General features: G+C 42.3%; 1 protein-coding gene across 1 annotated transcript; it reads right to left on the bottom strand.

Moving 5' to 3' along the window:
- Window positions 1-3,918: 3,918 nt before the first annotated feature.
- Window positions 3,919-27,657, bottom strand: ranbp1 (RAN binding protein 1). The gene is made up of 6 exons (XM_068054652.1): window positions 27,539-27,657; window positions 22,766-22,902; window positions 17,907-18,064; window positions 16,525-16,653; window positions 9,002-9,058; window positions 3,919-5,327 (listed from the first exon to the last, which is right to left on the bottom strand). The coding sequence occupies exons 1-6, from the start codon at window positions 27,551-27,553 to the stop codon at window positions 5,194-5,196; spliced, it is 630 nt and encodes a 209-aa protein (XP_067910753.1). The 5' UTR covers window positions 27,554-27,657; the 3' UTR covers window positions 3,919-5,193.
- Window position 27,658: the final 1 nt, after the last annotated feature.

Raw genomic sequence — 27,658 nt, forward strand, 5'->3', positions numbered from 1 at the left:
CGACAAACAAATTTCTCTGCAGCACCTGTGGAAGAGGCTGTCACTCTAGAATTGGCCTTTATAGCCACTCCAGGCGCTGCTTCACAAACCACTGACCACCTCCAGGCGCGTATCCATTGTCTCTCGAGATAAGGAGGCCCAAAAGAACTATGATTCTATTCTATGTTGAGTAAGGACAGACCAGGCTCAACTACAATGCCACTCAAAGTTGAACAGAAATACCCGAAGTTCATCATGCAGACTCACACAAGATGGGCTGGATGTTTTTACCTCGCAGCACCAGGTGTGCAAAATGGCAGCCCACAAGCCTGGGCTGGGTGCTATCACACCGCCGTGATCTTCAGCCCAGCGCCTCATTATAAAATGCAGGGAAGCTGCCACCCTCAATTATGTGGCGGGGGCAACCTCAGCGACGCCGTGAACGGTGCCACCTGATGCGGGAGCAGAAGCTGGCACCATTTGTAAAAGGCCGCCAGCCCTGTAGAACCTCAAACCGCCCTGGTGGGGGATGGAGGTGTAGAGAGATTGGACTTTGCTTCTAATTTCCACCCTTCTCTCACCTTTACATGGTCCATCTTCGACACTTCCCTTCCTCGACTTCTCTGTCTCCATCTCTGGGGATAGGCTGTCTACTAATATTCATTATAAGTCCACCGACTCCCACAGCTACCTCGACTACACTTCTTCACATCCTGCCTCCTGTAAGGACTCCATTCCATTCTCCCAGTTTCTCCGTCTCCGATGCATCTGCTCTGATGTTGCAACCTTCCACGACAGCGCTTCTGATATGTCCTCCTTTTTCCTCAACTGAGCATTCCCCCCCACTGTGGTTGACAGGGTCCTCAACCATGTCCGACCCATTTCCCGTACCTCTACCCTCAACCCTTCCCCTCTCCCAGAACCATGGCAGGGTTCCCCTTGTCCTCACTTTCCACCCCACCAGCCTCCACATCCAAAGCATCATCCTCCGCCACCTCCAGCGTGATACCAGTACCAAATGCATCTTCCCCTCCCGTCAGCATTCCGAAGGGATCGTTCCCTCCGCGACACCCTGGTCCACTCCTCCATTACCCCCAACACCGCGTCCCCTTCCCACAGCACCTTCCTATGCCATCACAGGAGGTGTAATACCTGCCCATTCACCTCCTCTCCCCTCACTAACCAAGGCCCCAAACACTCCTTTCAGGTGATCGAGCGATTTACTTGTACTTTCAATGTAGTATACCGTATTCGCTGCTCACAATGTGGTCTCCTCTACATTGGGGAGACCAAACGCAGATTGGATGACCACTTTGCAGAACACCTCCGCTCAGTCCGAAAGCATAACCCTGAGCTTCTAGTTGCTGGCCATTTCAACTCACCCCCTGCTCTCATGTCCACATAACTGTCCTGCGATTGCTGCAGTGTTCCAGCGAACATCAACGCAAGCTTGAGGAACAGCATCTCATTTACCGATTAGGCACACTACAGCCTGCTGGACTGAACATAGAGTTCAATAATTTCAGAGCATGACGGGATCCACTTTTTACTTTTAGCTTTTTTTTGGTTTATTTTATTTCATCATTTCTTTTACCATGTGCCTACCCACTACTTTTTAAAGTCATATTTGTGCTTTGGGCCAGGTTGTTATATTTTTCTGTCAATTAATACCCTCTCTGCACTAACGCTTTTTCTTTCAACACACAATTAACATACCGTTTGCCTTTGCTCCATGACCTTCTGGTCAGTTATTCTCTGTGACCTTGTCCTATCAACACCTTTTATTTGGTTATCTATTGCCCTACCCCCGCTTTACTTGCTTAAAACCTATTACATTTCTAGCCTCTGCCAGTTCCGATGAAGGGTCACTGACCTGAAATGTTAACTCTGCTTCTCTCTCCACAGATGCTGCCAGACCTGCTGAGTATTCCAGCATTTCTTCTTTTTATTTCAGATTTCCAGCAGCTGCAGTATTTTGCTTTTATATTATTGTTAGTACCCACAGTATGTAATTGTTCCACCATCGCATGAAGGGCATTTCAAATGAAACAATAAAAATGCATGTTATTCATGGAAAATTGACTGGCTGGATTTGAAGACTTGGAATTTGTAACAAAATACATTGATATTCCCAGGACTCAATTCACCAACTTACAATTATACATTGTAAGCAAATAATGAAACATCCCGAAGTATTTCACAGGAGTGTCAGAGTCGTTTACAGCACAGGAAGCCACCATTTGGCCCATCGAGTCTATGCCAGCTCTCCACAAAGATATGCAGTCAGCCCCACATCCTGCTCATTCCCCATAGCCCTGCAACTTTATTTTCTTCAAGTGGCCATCCAATTTCCTTTTGAAGTCATCGATTGTCTCCGCTTCCACCACCCATTTGAGCAGTGTTCCAGGTCATTACCACCCACTGTGTAAAAAAGTTCTTCCTCATAATCCATCTCTTGCCCAAAACCTTCAATCCGAGTCCCCTTTTGTACTCAATGCCTCTATTTACAAAGACCAAGATCCCAAATGCTTTACTAACCGCGCTCTCAATATGTCCTGCCACCTTCAAAGATCAATGCACTTGCGCCTCCAGGTCCCTCTTTAGAACTGTGCCATTATGTATATATTGCCTCTCCCTCCTGCCAAAATCATCTCACATTTGTCAGTATTAAATTCCATTTGCCATCTGTCTGCCCATGCAGCTAACTGATCTATGTCCTGTTGCAGGCGGTTCATATCATTCTTACTGTTTGCCACACCTCCAAGTCATCATAAAATTTGAAATTCTATTGTATTCCAAGATCCAAGTCATTTATATATAGCAAAAAAAAAAGTGGCCCCAGCGCTGACCCTTGGGGAACACCACTATCTACCATCCTCCAGTTTGAAAAGCAACCATTTACTATGACTCACTGTTTTCTGTCTTGAAGCCAGGTTTTTATCCAATTGGACAATGACCCTCCTATTCCATGAGCCTCAACTTTGTTAACAAGCCCTTTCTATGGATCCTTATCAAACGCTTTCATAAAATCCATATAAACAACATCCACCACATCCCCATCATTAACCTTCTGTTACTACATCAAAATAGTCAAGCGTGATCTCCCGTTTATAAATCCATGCTGGCTATCCTCAATTAACTCGAACCTCTCTAAGTGTCCATTTATTTATTCCCCGATTGCTTCTAAAACCTTACCCACCACTGATGTTAAACTAACAGGCCTGGAGTTGCTAGGACTGTCCTTACACCTTTCTTGAATAAGGTGGTCACATTTGCCACTCTCCAGTCTCTGGCAGCTCCCACCAATCCAGGGAATATTGGAATATTATGGGAAGCCTTTCCAGTATGAACGAAGTCAAACTGAATACTGAGCAGATATTGAAATAATTTAGGTTCAGAAGAGTTTGGAAAGTGGGAAGAGGTGAAGCAAGGCAGAAGGGTTTGAAGACACAACATAGGTAGAGGCTGTATCTTGCACAGTACACCAGCGATTCAAGAAAAAAAATCTCAGACCTACAATTGACAGAAATGACATCCTAGGTGACTGTGACAAAAGGTAAACCTTCCCTCCTCGCCGTTCTCAACCTGTCGCCGCCTTTGACACAGTTGACCACATCGTCCTCCTCCCATGGCTGGAATTTTACCATCAGGCAGTAGCCCCGCCTGAAATGTCGGGGGAAAGTCTGCCACCAGCAGGCCGACAAGCCATGCAGCAATTTTGTGGTGTCCAGGCCCTTAATAGTTTTGTTCTAAAAACTAGCTTCGACCAAATAGTTTAGAGTGGAATTGGTGGGACCCATCCGGCACCACTCAAATACAATGGGAGAGCAACGTTCAGGTGCCAAAAAGTCGTTGGGGCGGGGAGGAGAATGAAGGGATGGAAAAAAATGTGTTATTTATCTGTTAAAAAGACCAAGAAAACAAATTCTCTGCACTGCATGCCGTTTGCAAAAATCTTTATTGCAAATTTCCTAACGAGACTATCAATTTTCAACAGTTCCATTTTATAAGTTTCCCAATTACAAAACAGTAGATCAAGATGGTTAGTTCATTCCAACAGAAAAGATTATACACAAATGTTCGTGGTCCATGTCAAGCATATGCAAACTTATCAGAAGTTTTCTCTCTTAAATTGAGTGACCCTTTCAGTAGGTAATGTCAGTTTAACTAATTGTGCACATGCCAAATGTCACACTGCTACAAATACAGATACCGCTGTGTAGCGGCAGCACAGCTGTAGGCAGTAGAAAATCAAAACAGTCCACTGTCAAACTATCACCATCACTCTCACTCTTCACATGCATTATTCATGCATCATGTTGGTACCATCACAGATAGTATTTGATTTCAGTACAAGATCTTATGTTTGATTTGATAGCAATGTATGTGGACCTGTACTGGTTTACATTTGTTCTAGGGTAGCTCCAAGGGGTACAACAGACTAGAACTTCACCAGTCTATCATTGCTCGACAGTTTCCTGATCAGGATATTCTAGTCAAGCGAAGCCAATTTACAACATAAATTTTGTCTCTTCCTCCTCCAGGTCTAAGAGTTTTCGGGATAAAACTTCACTTAAACCTGCAATGAACTTACCACTAATCTTTCTATTGTGCAATGTCGGTTATTAATGTAACCAATTTAGATAGGGGGGGGGGGGTAAGAATCTACAGTAAGAGTTTAAAAAAACCTTAAATGCAATTTCCATTTTGGTGTCATATTTGACCCATCCAGAAACACTGTAGGGCAAAAAACCAAAAAAAAAACAAGTTTTCTCATGTACAACTTAACTAAATTTTATTTAGTTATAAACCACGTGCTACCCAATGTGGGAATTCTGGCATCGAGTCTTATTCACAGAAAAAAAAGGAATTTTTTAAAAAAGGAATTTAAAAAAAAAGTCAGTCATACATGGTAAAGCATGTTATAGTCACCATTTTTCAGGAATTAAAGCAATAGAATTAAATTATTCTCTCAGAAGACTGTAAATAGATAAGGCAGTAGTTAACACTCCTAGAAGTTTCACTAAAGGAAAAAACATTAGGACATTTACGGTGGCTGATGACTGAGGAATGACATTCTGTGAAGGTACTATATCTTCATAACCAATTTGGGACCACAGGGCAAAAGCCTAGAAAAGGGCTCATCCGTGTCCAAACCCAGTTCATTACAGTCTGCTGTAAAAGAAGGAAAAGGGAAACAAGGACCAGGATTATTTAATTCTCTTCAGCTTTTTCACTGGTCGCTTCTTTCTTCTCGCATTCTTCCTCTTTGGTGGATTCTTTTTTATCCTCCTTAACGGAAAGCTCCTCTAGCTTTTCAGCAACCTTGTCTGCACTTTCATTGTTACCTTATAGAAAACAGTGAAATGGGTGTCAACAGGCTTCTTATGAATAAGAACTCCATTCAAAGACAAGGGGAGATCTCCCTGTACCCTGACCAATAATGATCATTCAACTAACACCACAAAAACAGATTATATGGCCAATTATCTCATCTCTTCAAGGGACCTTGTAGCATGAAAATTGGCTGCCATACTTGCCTACATAATAACATTGACTATACTTCAAAAGTAAATTTTGGCATAGTGGTTGTATTGGACTTAATCCAGAGGCACAAGTTAAATCCCACCACGGCAGCTGATTTAAAATCAGTTAATTAAACAAGTCTAAAATAAAAAGCTGGTATCAGTAATGGTGACCATGAAACTACTGGATTGTTGTTAAAAACCCAACTGGTTCACGAATGTCCTTTAGGAAAGGAAACCTGCTGCCCTTACCGGGTCTGACCTATAAGTGACTCCAGACCCACAGCAGTATGGTTGACTGCTCTTAGAAATAAGCGGCACTAAAACAGATATGAAAAACGATAATCCTAACAGACTGCCGCGGTTCAAGGCAGCAGCTCAACAACACCTTCTCAAGGGCAATTAGGGACAGGCAATAAATGGCTAGCAACACCCACATCCCGTGAATGAATTAAAACAAAAACTTCACTGTCTGTAAAGTGCTTTGGGATATCCTGAAGACATAAATACAGGTTTTTTTCTTTAACTAAGATAAATGGGCAATTAAAGAATATTGTGCATTAATAGCTATGTACAGGAAGAAACTTGCCCTCCAAGTTTTCTCTAGATCAATCTCTCCTTAACCTTAAATCCCGAGTTGGGGAGGTGGAGAGAGGAAAAGAAAAATCACTCTCCACCTGCAAATGGAAAGCTAGCGATTAAATACTGGACAAAAAAAAATCTTATAAAAATCATCCAATAAATTGTCCTTCTGCAACCAAGCTATAAGGGAATCTCTGGATTGCACTATTTGAAAGCATTAATACTTTCCTTTATTTCAATGACAACAGTAAACATGCTCCTGTAAGAAACAAGTCAAGGTGTTTTTCTGTGTGCAAGTAGTGCTTGGGTTCTAAGAAGCTATCTTGCCAATAGATAATTTGCATGGTGCAATGCATAAACATGTCATAGAAATAATATAGTACCTTGTGTACATGACTGGGTAGAACTTTCAGATTTTGATGATATCTATTGATATTAAATCAAGGTCTTGAACTATAGAAGTATTATAGTACGATTCAAACTTATTGCAGAAAACACATTTATATACTGGTTACAAATGATAAATTTCCTCATCCTGGAACAATCTACCAACAACTACATGCATGGATAGCGTGGACAAGCATCCTTGGTGACTCAAACCAGCTATGCATTCACACACATATAAAATGTTATTAACTATTATACAACAAACCTGTTAACTTAAATATGAACTAACGAAGTTCTCAATTACTGATTTTTCAAACATCATAATGTATTATTTACAATTGTTTATAAGTAGGGGTCTATTTAAATAGTGGAAAATTAAACATTTTTTAAATGTCTGTCATGACATAAATAGCAAAATCTGCAGATATTTCATGGCTGCATTCATATAAAGTATATCACCTCCAAAGCTTAGAAATACACATTTATGCTCACCTCCATAAACAGGCAGTTTTATTTCTTGAATGTCAGCATGCAGCATCCACCAGCAGTTGCAGCTGACAAGCCTTGTCTCTGGGGTGTAAATATTTGACCGTACATTGAGATCGCACATTCTGCATTCACAGAATTAAATAGAATTGTAAGGCAGCGCTTTGCCAACTTGTGCAGATGGGGAAACCGGTTGGAAACAGTGTCCCAAAACTCAGTCACTTTTAACGGCATCTGGCATTCTTTGACAAAGATTAAGTAAGCAGCACATTCATCGTCATGCTTTTTCTGCCATCCAGGTATTGCTTTAATTAGATTGGGGTCAAACCACAGAGAAGATACCTGACTTGGGTCAAAAATGCAAACAGCACTAAAAAAGTAGGCAGCAGGTTGTTTAAAATAGAGGTGGCTTTAACTGGTTGTACCTGTAGTACTGATTTAACTTTGCTGCTATTGACTGAGACTTCTTGTCTGCAGCAGTTTTCGGCTTGGCAGCCTGAAAGTTGTTGCACGGCCATATCTTCAACTCAACTGATCAGATCGATCACTTTATTGCATACTTGAATAGAAATCTTCTGACTTTCAAACCAAGTCAGAAGCTGCATGAACCTACTCGCATTTGCAGCCACAAATTTCACTTGGTCTTCAATGTCACTATGTTTTAAAAGATCATGGAGCTTAAGCAAGGACTGTGTGCCTGGAGTGATTGCAAGCTCGTCAGACACAAATTTCTGGTAGTATTGTACATTCTTTGCATGGTAACTAACTGCATTAAACCATGAATTCCACCTCGTAAATCACTGGTTCTGGTGGAAGCAACACTGCTGCAGGTATGTTGCCACGTTGAGTGGCAACTGACTCCCGGAATCGTAATTTACGGCTTGGACAATGCTTACATGTTTTTTTTTTTAAAAGAAGAAACCAGGATATCCACGTCAGCAAAACTTGTGCACCACATGTCACTAGCCAAGGAAAGAATATGTGCATTGCAGGTAACATGTATTGCATTTGGCATAATTCCTTGAAGCACATCAGAAAAAGCTTTGTTCATGTACACTGCATTGTCAGAGATAAATGCAGAAACTGTTGAATTCTATGCCATAGTTTACGATAGTTTTTAATACGAATTGTGCTACTGTTGAGAAATTTACAGACTCCAGATGAACAGGCTCAGTTAGAAACAAGGGCAGGTCATTGTCCAGCTGCCAGGTACAACTGAAACATGGTTGTCCCGTGCATCTGTTGCTTTGTTGGCTATGATTGAAAATAAATCACATTCCACCAATGCAGATTTAACAGACTCAACATGCGAATCAATTACTACTTGTAAAAAATCTTGAAGTCTGCTCGCACAAAGAAAACTTTCAGCATTTGCTACGTATTTATTGAAGTACTCCCTTGGTTTCAGATTATCCAGTTTTTCCAAAGGTATGTTGGCAGCAGTGAAAGCCTCCACTAACTCAAACATTGCTTCTCTTCTTGCTGAACTGCTTTCAGTTGCTCCTTTAAACGCCAAGGTCTCTGCCACTTGCTTTTTGTTCTGGCCAGTTGACTTGCATTTAATATTGAATTCTGAATCAATCAAGATTTTTCTTGCAAACAATTTACTGCCATCTGCATGCAAGGTTCTGACTAGGAACTGCTTCACACGATCCTGAGTTTAAATATATTTTGCCTTTTTTCATTTGTCTGTCACCTTGAGGTTATTTTAAATGCATAAATTGACAAGGTTTTCAACCAAGTGATGTCACCAGTACTGTACGTCATACAAAGTATACGCACTCCAACGAGCTAACGACTGGGGTTTCATCACAAAGGAAGGAGTAAAGTGCTTTTGCATCACTGTAACCATGAAGTTTTAAAACAAACTATTTTGTGAGTAATTCACATTTTATATTGAATATTTGGAGAAGGTTAATTTTGCAGACAATTCTGTCTTTTATGATTTCCATGAAGTCTACGAGATCGCAACGGAGTAAACCCCTACTTATAAGCATTTTATTATTTTGAATATGTTGCTACTCAGAATTAATGTGTCTCACCTTTTAGTTTCATCTTCTCCTTGCATTCTTCAAACTTTGCCTTAAACTTCTGTGCATCTAAAAAGGAAAGCGAAAAACAATGACAGTTATAGGAATAAAACTTAATTCTCCTGAAACTGAGATGTACTCCAATGCATAAACAATTTAACTACCCAGAATAAGGCACCCATTTTATAAGTGTAAAGACAGATTTAATGTACTGCAGCAATTCCATTACTCAGAGTAATGCTCATTTTCCTGGATATTTGCGGAACAGAGGTACATCATGTTCTGTTACTGAAATCTGGTGGAATTTGGATGTCAAAATTCAGCACAACTTTGCCACTTGAGGAACTATCTTCCTTCATGTGGGAAATGATGGTTGATAGCAGAGGCATCCTATTTTTAGAAGGCACTAATCATTCTCCCATAATGATACTTAGGAGAGTCAGGACCAAGTGTGATTTTCAGAGGAAGCAAGGTTGGCGGTCTGGAAATAAGTGGGCGAAGTCATGCAGGAACAATTAGGCCCCCATTTTAAAATCATACATTTGTCTTTATAAAATGTTATGTCCACATTTCTAATGGAAACTACTTAAGTAAACTGGACATACTTAATTACACCCACCTGCCAGTGGTGGAGGGGTCACTTTGCTAAATTGAGTTTTGAATTTCTACCGCAGTGAGTTTTTGACAGGCTGACACCAACCTCTACCTTCTCCAGTCAGTGCGTTGCATCAGCTTGTCAAAACCTTTGGCAGTGGCATTTGATCAAAGTACATGCATATACAGAAATGGGTGTGGTCCAAATGGAACATTTTGAAAAAATGCTTTTGTGATATAGTCCCTACTGTTTATTGTGGGTACATTTGTGCAAATGCAATTTGCCAGCTATGGGCAGTATAATGGGCGACATTATCACAGTATATGATCAGAGCACATTATGTATTGATCATGGCTCCTTTGTCTGGCAGAAGTTAATTTACAATTATTGATTTATGTATTAAATATGGTGCAAGGAAAAAAGCAAAATAAAAAAATAAACTATTAGTAACCAACATTTAACAGTTCTTGGAAGATGCTTTGCACAATTTCAGCACATCATTTAATAGGAGAGGCGGTGGCATCGGGGTATTGTCACTGGACTAGTAACCCAGAGACGAACATACGAATTAGGAGCAGGAATAGGCCACTCGGCCCTTCGAGCCTGCTCCACCATTCAATAAGTTCATGGCTGAACCAATTACTCCACATTTCCACCCACCGCCGATAACCTTCCACCCCCTTGCTTATACGAACATATGACCCAGGGTATTGTTCTGGGGACGTGGGTTCGAATCCCACCACAGAAGAAGGTGGAATTTAGATTCATTTAATAAATATGGAATTAAAAAAAGCTAATCTAATGATGGCCATGAAACCATTGTCAATCGTTGTAAAAACCCATCTGGTTCACTTATGTCCTTTTGGGAAGGAAATCTGCTATTGTGACCTGGTCTGGCCTATATGTGACTCCAGACCCACAGCAATGTGGTTAACTCTTAAATGCCCTCTGAAATGGCCTATCAAGCCACTCAGTTGTATCTAACTGCTACGAAATCAAAAAGGAATGAAACCAGACGGACCACCGGCATCGACCTAGGCACCGGGAACAACAATGGCAAACCTAGCCCTGTTGACCTTGCAAAGTCCTCCTTACTAACATCTGGGGGCTTGTGCCAAAGTTGGTCTCACAGACCAGTCAAGCAACAGCCTGACATAACCATACTCACTGAATCATACTTTACAGACCATGTCCCAGACACCACTATCACAATCCCCAGGTATGTCCTGTCCCACGGGCAGGACAGACCAACAGAGGCGGCAGCACAGTGGTATACAGTCGTGGAAAGTTGCCCTAGGAGTCCTCAACATTGACTCTGGAACCCATGAAGTCTCATGGCATCGGGTCAAATATGGGCAAGGAAACCTCCTGTTGATGACCACCGACTGCCCGCTCCCCCTCCCCCCACCTGTTGAATCAGTACTCCTCCATATTGAACAGCACTTGGAGGAAGCACTGAGGGTGGGAAGGGTATAGAATGTACTCTGGGTGGGGGACTTTAATGTCCATCATCAAGAGTGGCTCGGTATCACCACTACTGATCGAGCTGGCTGAGTCCTAAAGGACTTTGCTGCTAGTCTGGGTCTTTTTTAAAAATTCATTCATGGGATGTAGGCGTCGCTGGCAAGGCCAGCATTTATTGCCCATCCCTAAATGCCCTTCAGAAGGTGGTGGTGAGCTGCCTTCTTGAACCGCTGCAGTCCATGTGGGGTAGGGACACACACAATGCTGTTAGGGAGTTCCAGGGATTTTGACCCAGTGACAGTGAAGGAACAGCGATCTCGTTCCAAGTCAGGATGGTGTGTGACTTGGAGGGGAACTTGCAGGTGGTGGCGTTCCCATGTATTTGCTGCCCTTGTCCTTCCAGTTGGGAGAGGTCGCGGGTTTTGAAGGTGCTGTCTCAGGAGCCTTGGTGCATTGCTGCAGTGCATCTTGTAGATGGTACACATTGCTGCCACTTTGCATCGGTGGTGCAGGGAGTGAATGTTTGTGGATGGGGTGCCAATCAAGCAGGCTGCTTTGTCCTGGATGGTGTCGAGCTTCGAGTGTTGTTGTAGCTGCACCCATCCAGGCAATTGGAGAGTATTCCATCACACTCCTGACTTGTGCCTTGTAGATGGTGGACAGGCTTTGGGGAGTCAGGAGGTGAGTTACTCGCCTCAGGATTCCTAGCCTCTGAACTGCTCTTGTAGCCACGGTATTTATATGGCTACTCCAGTTCAGTTTCTGGTCAAAGGTAGCCCCTAGGATGTTGATAGTGGGGGAATTCAGCGATGGTAATGCCGTTGAATGTCAAGGGAAGATGGTCAGATTCTCTCTTGTTGGAGATGGTCATTGCCTGGCACTTGTGTGGCGCGAATGTTACTTGCCACTTATAAGCCCAAGCCTGGATATTGTCCAGGTCTTGTTGCATTTCTACACGGACTGCTTCGGTATCAGAGGAGTCACGAATGGTGCTGAACATTGTGCAATCATCAGCGAACATCCCCATTTCTGACCTTGTGATTGAAGGAAGGTCATTGATGAAGCAGCTGAAGATGGTTGGGCCTAGGACACTACCCTGAGGAACTCCTGCAGTGATGTCCTGGAGCTCAGATGATTGACCTCCAACAACCACAACCATCTTCCTTTGTGCTAGGTATGACTCCAGGCAGTGGAGGGTTTTCCCCGATTCCCATTGACCTCAGTTTTGCTAGGGCTCCTTGATGCCATACTCGGTCAAATGCTGCCTTGATGTCAAGGGCAGTCACTCTCACCTCACCTCTTTTCAGCTCTTTTGTCCATGTTTGAACCAAGGCTGCAATGAGGTCAGGAGCTGAGTGGCCCTGACGGAACCCAAATTGAGCGCCACTGAGCAGGTTATTGCTAAGCAAGTGCCGCTTGATGGCACTGTTGATGACACCTTCCATCACTTTACTGACGATTGAGAACAGGCTGATGGGGCGGTAATTGGCCGGGTTGGACTTGTCCTGCTTTGTGTGTACAGGACATACCTGGGCAATTTTCTACATTGCAGGGTAGATGCCAGTGTTGTAGCTGTACTGGAACAGCTTGGCTAGGGGCGCAGCAAGTTCTGGAGTACAGCTCTTCTGTACTATTGCCGGAATATTGTCAATACAGAGTGACCATCGCACAATCCTTGTGGAGACAAAGTCCCGTCTTCACATTGAGGATACCCTCCATCGTGTTGTGTGGCACTAACAATGTGCTAAATTGGATAGGTTTTGGACAGATATAGCAATGCAAAACTGGGCATCCATGAGGCGCTGTGGGCCATCAGCAGCAGCAGAATTGTACTCAACCACAATCTGTAACCTCATGACCTGGCATATCCCCCACTCTATCATTACCATCAAACCAGGGTACCAACCCTGGTTCAATGAAGAGTGCAGGAGGGCTTGCCAGGAGCAGCACCAGGCATACCTCAAAATGAGGTGTCAACCTGGTGAAGCTACAACCCAGGACTACTTGCATGCCAAACTGCGTAAGCAGCATGCGACAGACACAGCTAAGCAATCCCATAACCAACGGATCAGATCTAAGCTCTGCTGTCCTGCCACATCCAGTCGCGAATGGCGGTGGACAATTAAACAACTAACTGGAGGAGGTGGATCCACAAATATCCCCATCCTCAATGATAGGGGAGCCCAGCACATCTGTGCAAAAGATAAGGCTGAAGCATTTGCAACAATCTTCAGCCAGAAGTACCAAGTGAATGATCCAACTCAGCCACCTCCTGAAGTCCCCAGCATCACAATTGCCAGTCTTCAGCCAATTCGATTCATTCTGCGTGATATCAAGAAACTAATGAAGGCACTGGATACTGCAAAGGCTATGGGCCCTGACAGCATTCTGGCAACAGTACTGAAGACCTGTGCTCCAGAACCTGCTGCGACCCTAGCCAAGCTGTTCCTGTACAGCTACAACACTGGCATCTACCCTGCAATGTGGAAAATTGCCCAGGTGTGTCCTGTACACAAAACGCAGGACAAGTCCAACCCAGCTAATCAGTCTACTCTCAATCATCTGTAAAGTGACGGAAGGTGTCATCAACAGGGCTATCAAGCGGCACTTGCTTAGCAATAACCTGCTCAATGACGCTCAGTTTGGGTCCCACCAAGGCCACCCAGCTCCTGACTTCATTACAGCCTTGGTTCAAACATGGACAAAAGAGCTGAACTCAAAAGGCGAGGTGAAAGTGATTGCCCTTGACATCAAGGCAGCATTTGACCGAATATGGCATCAAGGAGCCCTCGCAAATCTGGAGTCAATGGGAATCAGGGGGAAAACACTCTGCTGGTTGGAGTCATACCTAACACAAAGGAAGATGGTTTTGGTTGTTGGAGGTCAATCATCTCTGCTCCAGGACATCACTGCAGGAGTTCCTCAGGCTAGTGTCCTAGGTCCAACCATCTTCAGCTGCTTCATCAATGACCTTCCTTCAATCATAAGGTCAGAAGAGGGGATGATCGCGACTCCTCAGATACTGAAGCAGTCTGTGTAGAAATCTAGCAAAACCAGGACAATATCCAGACTTGGGGCTGATAAGTGGCAAGTACTATTTGCGCTACACAGGTGCCAGGCATGACCATCTCCAACGAGAGAATCTAACCACCTCCCCTTGATGTTCAATGGTATTATGATCGCTAAATCCCCCAATATCAACATCCTGGGGGCTTACAACTGACCAGAAACTAAACTGGAGTAGGCATATAAATACCATGGCTTCAAGAGCAGGTCAGAGGCTAGAAATCCTGAGGTGAGTAACTCACCTCCTGACTCCCCAAAGTATGTCCACCATCTACAAGGCACGTCAGGAGTGTGATGGAATACTGTCTACTTGCCTGGATGGGTGCAGCTCCAACAACACTCAAGACACTTGATACCATCCAATACAAAGCAGCCTGCTTGATTGTTTGTGAATGGGGTGCCATTCACTCCCTCCACCACCACCTACAAGATGCACTGCAGTAACTCACAAAGGCTCCTTAGACAGCACCTTCCAAACCCGCGACCTCTACCAACAAGAAGGATAAGGGCAGCAGATGCATGGGAACACCAACACCTGCAAGTTCCTCTCCAAGCCACACACCATCCTGACTTGGAACTATATTGCCATTCCTTCACTGTCACTGGGTCAAAATCTTGGAACTCCCTTCCTACTAGCACTGTAGGTGCACCTACCCCACATGGACTGCAGCAGCTAAAGAAGGCAGCTCACCACCGCCTTCGCATGGGCAATTTGGGATGGGCAATAAATACTGGCCTAGTTAGTGACGCCCACATCCCATTAACGAATAATTTAAAAAATAGAAGCTGATAAAAGATAAAACCAAAGGTAATCGGAATTAATAGACAAACAGGTAATGGTACCATCACTAAATCATTTTCTGGTTAAGGCTTTCCTCTCTAAATAGTGCAACTGAAATGTGTACCTAATTTCTGATGGGTGTGGAAGTGATTAGCGGGTCTGGTGCATTTAACGCCCTCTGTGTATATGCAGCAGGGACTGTACATTGTCTTAAGCCTAGTTTGGTTTGCAGCTTAGGAGAATCTCAGTTTAAATTCATCACAAAATCTGCAAGGTGCAAACGAATGAGTAAACACAGCACAAAACAAACAGAGTTCTTCAGATGCTACAACTGGCAACTGAGATTGACATTAGTGCAAATGAGCAATTATTATTCCTTTTTGGCCAATTTAAGCGACTGGCTGTTTTCAGTGGTGGAGAATGCATAGGGGAATCTGGCATTTCATACGCATCCCGAGTTGCCCAAGGGCACTAATAGTCAACCACAAAATGTGCACCTGGAATCACATGTTGATCAGACAGGATAGGGGAAGGTTCTTTTTCCTGAAGGATATTAGTGAACCAGTTGTCTTTTTATGAAAATCCAGACACTCATGATTATTTTTTTTGATGCAAGCCCACAAGTTCCCAGATTTGTTCAATTCAAATCACCATCAGCCATAACTAGAAGGCTTAAGCAGGAAGTGTGTAGAATTTTACTCAGTTGTGTTAAAATGTTCACATTTCAGGCTTCAGTCAAAAAACGTGTTGCATCTATTGCTTTCCCTGATTTTGATTTGACACATTTACCTTTAATCCACCTACTTTGATCTTACTAGAACCTCTCATGTTCTTGCACTGCCACCCAGTGGATTTGGATTTGAACTGCATACTGACTCACAGCCTAAACTCTGTACCAGTAAAGTGCTTTGCAACCAATGTTACTATGAGAGATGTAACACAGTAAATGTCAATCATAGTAGTATCACTTACAGGTAAATGTTAACCTTTTTAAATAGATATTTCCATAGGCAGAGCTTGCCACAACTATTTAATGCATTAACTGGAATTTTGTGACCCAAACACCATTTTTAACTTACTAATTCATCTTCAACATGTGTTGGTCAAAACCAATTTGAAATTTCCAGCACAAGCTAAGTTGGAGGAAGGAAGTCAGTGGGAGAAGTTGTAAAGAAAGAGGAAAAAAGGGAAAAGACGAGGAATTGCAAAAAAGAGGCACAGGAAGCACACTTGTTCATCAGACTGCATTTCACTGTGGGCTCCATCAGCAGGAAGAGCATATCACAAAATCTTTTTTTGGCAGGAGGTAGTACCCAAAGCTTGTCCAGTAGGCTCAAGTATATTTTACTTGAAATGTACTTTTACTAAAAAAAAATTTAAACTTTTGTAAAATATTAACATTCTTTGCACAGAAATATCAAAAAAGGAGCAAATGACAGCTGCCTCTCTCTGCAAATTCCCAGTAAGGTGCAGCCTCATTTTAATTTGGACAATCTGGGCTGGTTACGAAATACAGAACAGTACTCATGCAGTAGAAGATACAGCAAACTGCTTAATCCAGGTTAAGTGTATAATTTCATTTGGATAGATTACAGGAATAAAACTTATGACTGCAATACAAATACTTACTTTCTTTATTCAAAAACCGGATAGCCAAAAGCTCAGGTTTGGGTTCTTCATCAGCAAAATCAGCAGGTGCATTCCAAACCCATGCCCTGTCACTACCTACATTAGGCCTTAGCTCCATTGTAGGTGTAACTAGAAAGAAAGAACACAAAATTAGCATTTCACTCATCAAAATAAACAATGGCCATTTGTTCATCATACAAACAGCAATATTTTCATTAGGTCAGTTGTCTGAAGTAACTGTAGTATTTAATATAACAATTTGTTTAATGCAAAGAAAATCAACCATAATTGAGCAATAGGCTTCAATTTAGTTCAAGATGATTATTCCACAGTTTTAGGTAGTCAATATTTTCAAAAGACCTGGATACCCAGTGTGTTCTGTGTAACCCAAGAGTTTTACCATATGCGATAATAGCTTAAATCAGGAGGTCTCAAGAGGGGGCGGGGGGGTGTCTGTGAGAAGGTTTTAAGGCAGCTGCCAAAAACCACCAGAGAATATCGAAGAAAAAAGTGACGTGGTATTGGACTAATCAGAATCTGAGTTGGGACAAGTAATGGCCAAGATGCCTAGTCAATCAAGGAATGCCGTCCAATGATATTGGGTCTGAGACAGAGTCTCTGTGTTTGCACAGGTTGAAGTGTATAGAGAGAGAAAAAGAGGGGTAGGGAAAGCATAACAGCCCTTGTGCAAGACAGTAGCAGAAATCGTTGTTTGGACCCCAGAGGAAGGAAGAGGGGCAAGGGCAAGGAGATAACACAGCAAGAATCTGTGCCAGAAAGAGGCTGTGACTTAAAGCTCTATCTGTTGTTTGCCCAGGGCCATGATTACGTGCGTCAACTCAGTTGGCAATATTCTTGGTGTCTCCATGTTTTCTTTGCGCTTCTGATTTCTTAGTTCCATCTTATGCGTGTGACACCCCCTCCCAAAAAAAGTTGCTGTTTGCTGTACCATTGAGAACTAGAATTGTGTCCTGTTCCATATTTATAGAGTATATGCATCTTAAAAAATGCTTGCTTATGGTACAAAGAATTTGCAAATTGTAAGGATAATTATGTTAGATACTCTCGTCAGAGTATGGAGAAAAGAGAATCTCAGCCCAACAAGAGGAAGACTGGATGATAGCGGCCACGTGATAATTGAAACATAAATAATATACATATTTAATTGTATAACTAGTTTTTATACAAAAAAAAACTATTTTGCAGGGAGGTCCATGGAATTTTTATAACCTGGGAGCCTCAGAAGCAAAAAGGTTGAGATTCCCTGACTTACATAATCAATCACTCAAAAACATAGTGATCCCCAAAGAATTTAAGATGACCGACAACTACTGCAGGCAAATCTACAAGTATAATTTAGAATTTGGGAGTAAGGGACCTACGATAGTGGTTTGCACAGATTTTGAGAGTTTTATCTCTCCGCATCAGAAGGCGAATTGTTCCCTTTTCCTTGTGCTTCAGCAACTTCACATCCCCAGTTCCTCGTTCTTTCCACTCAGGAGGATCATTCTCTGATGCGTATCTAAAGAGTTTTGCACGCCTGATGAAACAAAAACAAGGTTAGACCAGTTTACATCTTACCGTTTTCTTTCTCAAAGTATTTAGTGGTGGCCATTATCTACTTTATATGCCTATTTAAAAAAAGACTAAATGGTAGATAAAGTAGATCAACGTATTATCCTTTCACCTGGAGTGGAATCCAGCAAAATAAAAGGTGTTAAGCGAAATAGATTTGGAAGGCCCCTAATAACAAGAGCGCTCAGCACAAAAGATTCCTACAGTTCCATACTGTGCACTTGGTTGAGGTTAAAGCGTATCGTTGGGCAAAGCAGAGAGTGTTTCAGTCTGAAATTTCCTGCGGTATAGCGTCTTAGTGTGACATGGAGTATTGTTTACAGTTTTGGTCTCCTTACCTAATGAAGGATATACTTGCCATAGAGGAAGTGCAATGAAGGTTCACCAGACTGATTTCTGGGATGGCAGGACAGTCCTATGAGGAGAGATTGAGAAGACTGAGCCCATATTCTCCAGAGTTTAGAAGAATGAGAGGTGATCTCACTGAAGCATGCAGGACTTGACAAGGTTGATGCTGGAAGGATGTTTCCCCTGGCTGAGGGAGTGTAGAACCAGAGGACAAAGTCTCAGAATAAGAGGTAGACCATGTAGGACTGAGATAAGGAGGAATTTCTTCACTCGCGATAAATCTGTGGCATTCTCTACTCCAGAGGGATGTGGAGGCTCTGTCATTGAGTATGTCCGGAATGCACTGCCTGAAGGGGTGGTAGAGGCAGGAACCCTCACATTTAAGAAGTATTTAGATGGGCATTTGTTATGCCATAGCATACAAAGCTACGGGCCAAGTGCTGGAAAATGGGATTAGAATATATAGGAGCTTGATGGCCGGCACCTGTTTCTGTGCTGTATAACTCTATGACTATGTTCAAGACAGATTTTTATACATGATATCAAGGGATAAGGGGATAGTGTGGGAAAATGGTGTTGAGGTAGAAAATCAGCCATAATCTGGTTGAGTGGCGGAGCAGACTCGAGGGGCTGAATGGTCTATTCCTGCTCCTACTTCCTATGCTCCTATAGTTAATTTCAATAATTTGGACAATGCAAGGCCCCCAAATTTTTGTCAGACTTCCTCACACAGAACTCCCATTTTGATAAACATAAAAATTCAAACATAGTTTAAGTAATACTTGGATACTTTGGCCCCAAAAAAGGGAGGATTTTTTTGTTCCAACAATACAGATTGGAAAAAAGGTAACACTACCTCAAAACAACTATTTCTGAACATCTGGAATTTATTATGGTCAGTGACCCAACGGTACTAGCTCCGCTATTACTTGTTGTCTGGAAAACAAACTACAGGTGAATAAGAATACTCAGCTGAATTCTTAACACAAACACATTCAGGAGTGTTGTACTAAAAGGGGAAATTAGCAACTTGAAACTAAGTATTAACCATAGCAGGGGAGGGTCTATGGGTGCAAAGGCTGCTTGAGCGTATGATGTTTTAGCATCCCTAGCAGAAGTAAGTCTCACCAAGCACAGCAGATAACTGTGTACCATATACAGTCCCCATTTATCCCCGACAGCTACCTGCATTGAGCAAATGGCGCTAACCATTTGCCAGTACCATAAGTGTCCATTATAAAGGTGCTGCTTAAACCATAAGAAGTCGACCGGTTATTTCAGGTAATTCAAGCAGCTAGTTGGTCATCTTCCATCTGCTCTGCAAAAGGTTCAAGAACACTGAAATATGCCAGTGCTTTTCTGAAATAAGTGAATAAACTCTGCAGCAGTGGTCCAGGAAAATTTGAAATTGATCAGGGCAGTTTCATTTCTATTATCTGAAGTGGTTCCGCTAAGCAGAATATGGGAAGTGTAGTCGGCACTGTCGTTTTTGGTTCGATCAAACATTTCCTTCAGCAGTTCTCAAAAAAATAATCCTTGGCTGCTGAGAAGTCACTCAAATAAGAGACAGTGGGAAGAAAAACTATTGAACGTATGTGATGACCCCGGCCCCGACATTTTCACATGGGCTTTGGAAGGAGGCAAGGACTTCGAACCAAAGTACTCTTTTTAAATTTCTGTTACAGCATCCACTGTACTGGCTATAAATGGTTGGCACTGTAATATAACCTGTAATGTACTGTAACCCAAATGAGCATTAAAACATTGTTAAATGCTTTTAGAAAAAGGAGCTTTGCAGAATCTTTTATGGATTAGAAGGCAGTGAGGGGAAAAAAATAAATGAAATTTCCATTAAAAATACAGAACCGCCCAATAGCAGCAAATCATTTCACATTCAGAAGGAAGGGCCAATCACAGGTCTGCACTGTTCTTCTGCAAACATCTCCCTTCCCTGGAATAGCAGAGAGCTAAACTAGGGCTGAAGTCACAGGAATGCACCTGTAATTCACTCTCCAAACCAAATGTGAAATAAACAAAAACAGGAGTCATGAAACTTTTACAACTGCCATAAAATTTCTAGCCTAATATATGTGAAAACACACAACAGAATTTTTCATTTCCTGAAGAATTAAAGATCTCACTCTTCCTCCAGTTGTTTGACATCATACATCACCATCAACCTTGTTTTTTTGGCCCAAATCAAAGCCACAATGACTTTGACCATGACACACTTCCCTTCTCTTCCTTTTCAACCTGTCTGCAGCCTTTGACACTACCAAACATAATTCTCCTCTAATGCCTCCCCTATGCTTTCCAACGGCCCTCAACTGGTTCAATTTTATCTATCCAGTCAAAACCAGAGAATATTTTACACTGGCTTCTCTTCCTGCCCCATTACCTCTGGCGACCCGAAGGATCTCTCTACGCCCCCCTCCTATTCCTCATCTACATGCTATCCCTCAGCGACATCACCCAAAAACCCTTCATATTCCACACATGTTGACGACATCCAGCTCTACCTCACCAGCAACTCCTCTCCACCCCACCGCTACCTTGATGCTGCTTGACCAACATTCAGTTCTGGATGAGCCAAAATTAGGAAGACAAATGTGATAACTCTGCTCCCATACCACAGATTCCATCTTCTGCCTAGGCCACTGTCTGAGATTGTCCTAATCTGTTTGCAACCTCAGCTTCCTATTCAACCTTGAACTAAGCTTCCTTCCCCATCGCCAAGACTGCCTACTACCACCTCTGTAATACTGCATCTGTCTCAGCCCAACTGTTGCTGAAACCCTTGTCCATGCTTTTGTTACCTCCAGACTGGAATATGCCAATGCTTTCCTGAGCAGCCCTCCATAAGCTCGAGATCATCCAAAATTGTTGTCTGTATCTTAACTTGCACCAAGTCCCATTCACCCATCAGACTATGCTCACTGACCTACACTGGCTCCAGGTCCACCAATGCCTCAAACTTAAAATTCTCATTCTTGCGTTCAAATCCCCACATCTCACTGCTCCCTGTCTCGGTAACCTCCACACTTGAGAATGTACTCTCAAACAAGTTCTGATATTCTATATGCTGTAAGCTCCAGCACCATCCTCTCTCCATCTTCCAGGATGGCTGTTCCACATACAAGTGTAAGACTGGTTAAGTAGCACTCTCAATGCAAGACTTCAGCAGGTAATTAAGGCAGACACTTCACTACAGTAGTGAAGAAATGCTGCATTGTCAGAGGTGTAGTCTTTTCAGACATTAAAGCAAGGCCTGTCTTCAGGTAGAAGAAAAAGACCAAAAAAAAAAGTGCAGAGTCCTCTCCCAGTGCTATAGCCAACATTCATGCATTACATGTCAACCTTAGCTCTCACCTCTGAGTTAGCAGGTTATGGATTCAAGTTCCACTCCATTGGAGCACATATTCAAGGATGACACGACAGTATAGTCAGGGGTGCTGTCATTTGGATGAGATGTTAAACTAAGGCTCCACTGCCCTTTCAGGTGGGCATAAAAATCCCATGGCACTACTTGAAGAAGAGAAGGGGTATTCTCCAAGTGTCCTGGCCAATATTTATCCCCTTACCCAAAATCGCTAAAACAGATCTTCTAATTATTTTATTGCTGTTTGTGGGACCTTGTTGTGCACAAATTGGTTGTTACATTTCCCTAATTCCATTTGAAAAGCATTTCACTGGCTGTAAAGCACTTTAGGATGCCCAGAAGTTGAGAAATGTGCCATATAATTGCAAGTTCTTTCTTTAACCAACACTGCCAAAAACAGATTAACTGATCATTCAACTCATTGTTGTGTGTGGGACCTTGCTGCATACAAATTGGCTTGTTAGGTTTCCCCAACAGAAATATCAGTAACTACATTTCAAAAGTGGCCATGAAATATTTTGGGATGCCACAGCACGTGAAAGATTCTATATAAGCACAAGTTATTTATTTATTCCTTGCTATCACTGTACACAGAGAAGAGACAAGAGGAGAACAGGAAGCCAATGCTGGGGATCCCAAGACCAGACAGGGGATGGGGCACAGGCCCAGAAGCAGGTGAATGCACTTTTCCAGATAAACTCAAGTCACAGCAGTACCAGGATAGAGAGAAATTGGAAGACCAGACAAGTCTAAGACAAGAGTAACTTATCAAGTCAGAAACAGGAGTTACAAAACCATGTACTATAGAGCACAAGTCACCAAGCTAAAGATGAAGAACGCCACCAAAAGTTCACTATAGACCTGCCGGTAAAAGTCTGACTGAGTTATCCCCAGGCATATTATACGAATTTACACTGTACTTCAGTACATATTACTTACATTCTGAAAAGTTCCTCCTCATCTTCTTCCAATGTTTTTACCTCTTGCTCAGGAAGAGAAACTATTGGTTCAAAGTGAGGATCGTGGTTGGAATCTTCAGTCACATTCTCTGCGGAAGTGTCATGGTCTCCTGCTTCCTATGGAAAAGACAAAACAGGTATACATGAAACAAGTCTAAACAATGGCTGGTACATTAATTTTGTTGGCTGGAATATCATTTACCTGTTTAGACAATTTAAGAGGCACCTTCTCTGTCTGTTATCTAGGATAACAAATGAATATTGAAATTCTAACACATGCCTACATGGCAACAATTTAATAAATTTGGAATGCAGGTTAAACTAGTAAAGTACAATGTACAAGCAAGACCCCACTAAATCCAGTGAATGATGTTAAGCCATTTCAGTACGCAAACACTAATTCTTAGACTGCAGTTAAAAATGGATTATATGCAGGGTGCAGCATAAAACAATTCCTAACCCTTTTTGTTTTATTATTATACAAAGTTTTCTGTCCAACTGCTTCATTGTTGGCCTCCCAACCATCTCATTTCAGAAATTGCAACCCATCCTCCTCCTCAAACTCCAATGGCCAGAGCTCTCATCTCTGATCACTTAGCAGCAATCCCTGATGGATGCAAGCATGCACTTGTGGTCATCAGTAGAGAACAGGATCAGGTATAGTTGCAATACATCCAAGCATAACTAGCTTACTAACACTTACTGTCGACATTTACACCTCAACAGTGGCCACTTGGGAGACTTCCTGAAGGGTATAACACACATGGCACCATACCTCAAGAAAAAGTAGCTTCAAAACAGGAGGTGGAAAAATGATTAGGGATAAAAAAAAAAATCCAAAGCATAACTGAATGTCATTTAATTAGTTGACTGTGTTACATTTTGTGTGTGCATTTTTTGAAGTGTACTTTGAGAAAGAGCAGTTATTAAATCCAATGCCTGAAATATAGACTGTATACCATCAAATCTTCACTAATTTATGTCATTTTGCCCAGTTTTGATTTGCAAGGTTCTGCCTACTATTTTGAAATGCTGATCAATCACTGCAGGGCTTACAACGCACACAGCCATCAGGGAAGAAACTGAGGTCAGCTTAAATGAGTGAATAGCATTTACAAACAACAAAACACTGGTCAAAAATGACCTGAATGGGGGGGGGGGGGGGGGGGGGGGGGGGGGCGGCAGCAGGAATTAGAAAGCACATGGAATGCCAGCTCCTCTCTGGTATGACACAATGCCTATCTTAAATTAAGATGCTGAGACACACAGCATTTTTTAAGCTATTGGAAGGACTGGATAAACTAAAGTTTAATTTTGCGGCGGGAAGGGGAAGAGGAGAGTAACGTTCAAGTGGAGAAATATCAGTGCCAAGCAAATGATTTTTTAAAGAAGCTTTTTAATCAAGCACGTGCAACACAGGTACATCATGAGCGAGTTACAAAATCTGCTCCCTAAATGTGCCATTGGGTCATACCAGAGACATTCTATGTGCTTAAGCCCAAAACTCTCGGAGTTTCTTAATGGAATACATTTCCATTACCCATACAAGTCACTCGTGACCCAAGTGGCGATGCCAGTTTTCTCTTTGTGTCTACACGTGTGTCCACTATGAACTGGAATCAGCTGTAAAACCTCAATTCATTTTAGATACATGCATCAGAAACAAAGCTTTCACTTCACTGATTGAAATGCATGCAGATCCAGATCTCAGGACTTGGAGATTCCAAAGCAAAGACAACTGAAAGTATACATTTAATTTTGAAAACCTGCATTTATATAATGGAAGACATTTACATTGGGATTCATTCATCAGGCACATGGAGGTTGAGGTGTGCAATGCAATCAGAGAGTTGCACCTATCAAAAGGTAAACACTTATCAAAATTGCAAACATTCCACCAAAATAAAGTTACATTTGCCTTTCTTGCAAACACAATAATCAAACCATAAATAAAATCTTTTCTTCAAAACAGTAGTAAATGTCACAATTTGTAATGAGTACACAAAAGGAAAAAAATAGCGTTATGTTAATTTTACACGAGACTCAAGTTCAAACCTGGTGATGGTTGCCCAGAAAATGTCCCATATATACCTGGCGAGCCAACCTACCAATGGGAGGAGAAAAACACCAAGCAAGTCAGCAGTCCTCCTAAAAATTATGCAAAATAATATTACATAGAGAGAAAGTGCACAGTTAAATGGTACTCAGCAAGTCAGGCAGCATCTGTGGAGAAAGTTACCTTAAAGGTTGATGACCTTTCGTCATAAGAGACCAGTTCTGATGAAACGTCATCAACCTGAAACATTAACTGTTTCTCTCTCCACTGATGCTGCCAAACCTGCTGAGTTTTACAATAATATAAAAGCAAAATACTGCGGATGCTGGAAATTTGAAATAAAAAACAGAAAATGATGGTAATACACTGACCTGAAACGTTGCATCTGTGGAGAGAGAAGCAGAGTTAACGTTTCAGGTTAGTGTATTTCCAGCATTTCTTTTTTTTATTTCAGATTTCCAGCATCTGCAGTATTTTGCTTTTGTGTTAAACGGTACAAATCAGCATCTACTCACTTCAAGAGGGAGAAATGAAAAAACAGCAAGAATGAGACACGATGTGAAAATTAGACCTGTCCTTTGGCCTCCTTATCTTGAGAGACAATGCATAAGCACCTGGAGGTGGTCAGTGGTGTGTGGAGCAGCGCCTGGAGTGGCTATAAAGGCCAATTCTAGAGTGACAGGCTCTTCCACAGGTGCTGCAGAAAAATTTGTTTGTCGGGGCTATTACACAGTTGGCTCTTCCCTTGCGCTTTTGTCTTTTTCCTGCCAACTGGTAAGTCTCTTTGACTCGGCACACTTTAGCCCCGTCTTTATGGCTGCCCGCCAGCTCTGGCGAACGCTGGCAACTGACTCCCACGACTTGTGATCAATGTCACAGGACTTCATGTCGCATTTGCAGACATCTTTAAAGCGGAGACATGGACGGCCGGTGGGTCTGATACCAGTGGCGAACTCACTGTACAATGTGTCTTTGGGGATCCTGCCATCTTCCATGCGGCTCACATGGCCAAGCCATCTCAAGCGCCGCTGACTCAGTAGTGTGTATAAGCTGGGGATGTTGGCCGCCTCGAGGACTTCTGTGTTGGAGATACGGTCCTGCCACCTGATGCCAAGTATTCTCCGGAGGCAGCGAAGATGGAATGAATTGAGACGTCTCTCTTGGCTGACATACATTGTCCAGGCCTCGCTGCCATATAGCAAGGTCACAGGCCTCAAGGCCTGAGGACACAGGCTTGATACACTCGGACTTTTGTGTTCCGTGTCAGTGCGCCATTTTCCCACACTCTCTTGGCCAGTCTGGACATAGCAGTGGAAGCCTTTCCCATGCGCCTGTTGATTTCTGCATCTAGAGACAGGTTACTGGTGATAGTTGAGCCTAGGTAGGTGAACTCTTGAACCACTTCCAGAGCGTGGTCGCCAATATTGATGGATGGAGCATTTCTAACGTCCTGTCCCATGATGTTCGTTTTCTTGAGGCTGATGGTTAGGCCAAATTTGTTGCAGGCAGCCGCAAACCTGTCGATGAGACTCTGCAGTGTGAGATGTTAAAGCAGCATCGTCAGCAAAGAGGAGTTCCCTGATGAGGACTTTCCATACTTTGGTCTTCGCTCCAAGACGGGCAAGGTTGAATAACCTGCCCCCTGATCTTGTGTGGAGGAAAATTCCTTCTTCTGAAGACTTGAATGCATGTGAGAGCAGCAGGGAGAAAAAAATCCCAAAAAGTGTGGGTGCGAGAACACAGCCCTGTTTCACGCCACTCAGGATAGGAAAGGGGTCTGTACACTTACTTATACCACCAGCTCCCTAGAATAAAATTCAGATGCCAGCTGGAACTTATTTAATAATTGGCATGAGAAATTCACCTGTTACATAGATAAGAGAACTATTTTATACACTCAACACGAAAATGGTCTATAGTGATCACAAGTACTCTCATTTTAAAAATATAATATAGTCACAGTAACAAGTGTTTTCCTCTAAAAATAAATTAGTCACACTAACTAGGTAGGAAGATTGTATGACCAATCCATAAGTAATCCATCATTTTCAAATTAAAATTTAATGGCTTAAGAAAGGTGGTGTATATTTTTAACAAATTCATACAGTATAGACGTTACCTCATTTCTTTCCAACTAGATCACGAACTAGTGTTGTCTTTACAAACAGTGTCTTCTGCATAGTATTGGACCCTAATTATCATAACTAATGCGGAAAAACAAAATCGAATCACTTTGATAAAACTACATCGGAAAAAAATTGTTAATTTTAAAATGAATGATTCATCGCCATCTAGGCCACCGCTGGACCACGGGGTAAACTTTACTGCAAAGGATGGTGGTGGGGGGGGGGGGGGGGAGGGAGGAAATCAGGCCTCGAGGAAAATAAACTATACCGTAAAATTTAAGTTTACACTAACAGACAAAACAAATTCACAGATTTAGATTTCCTGCTCTCCATTCTTTAAATCATAACCGTCGAATTAAATGACAACGGCCTCTCCAACTCACGCTCTCTCTCTGGATTCAGGAGTAAAATCCCAGCCGCCGGCTCTAGCGGATCCATCCCCCCCTCAAAAAAAAGACAGCCCATGACTTTCACTAATTAAAAAAAAACCCGTTAGCTATTGAATCCAACAGAAATATCAACCTGGATGAATAGTAGAGTCCTTGTACTTCAAGTGCATACCAATACTTACTCTATCATCTGCCATTTTAAGGGACGATGGCTTCAGATTATAGATGAGAAACAATAAAAGCTCCTTCTCCCGTTTTACTTTCGCGCTTGATTTTTCACCCACCTTACCTCAGTCCAATAT

Source organism: Heterodontus francisci, chromosome 23 (assembly GCF_036365525.1).
Source record: "Heterodontus francisci isolate sHetFra1 chromosome 23, sHetFra1.hap1, whole genome shotgun sequence".
Taxonomy (NCBI): domain Eukaryota; kingdom Metazoa; phylum Chordata; class Chondrichthyes; order Heterodontiformes; family Heterodontidae; genus Heterodontus; species Heterodontus francisci.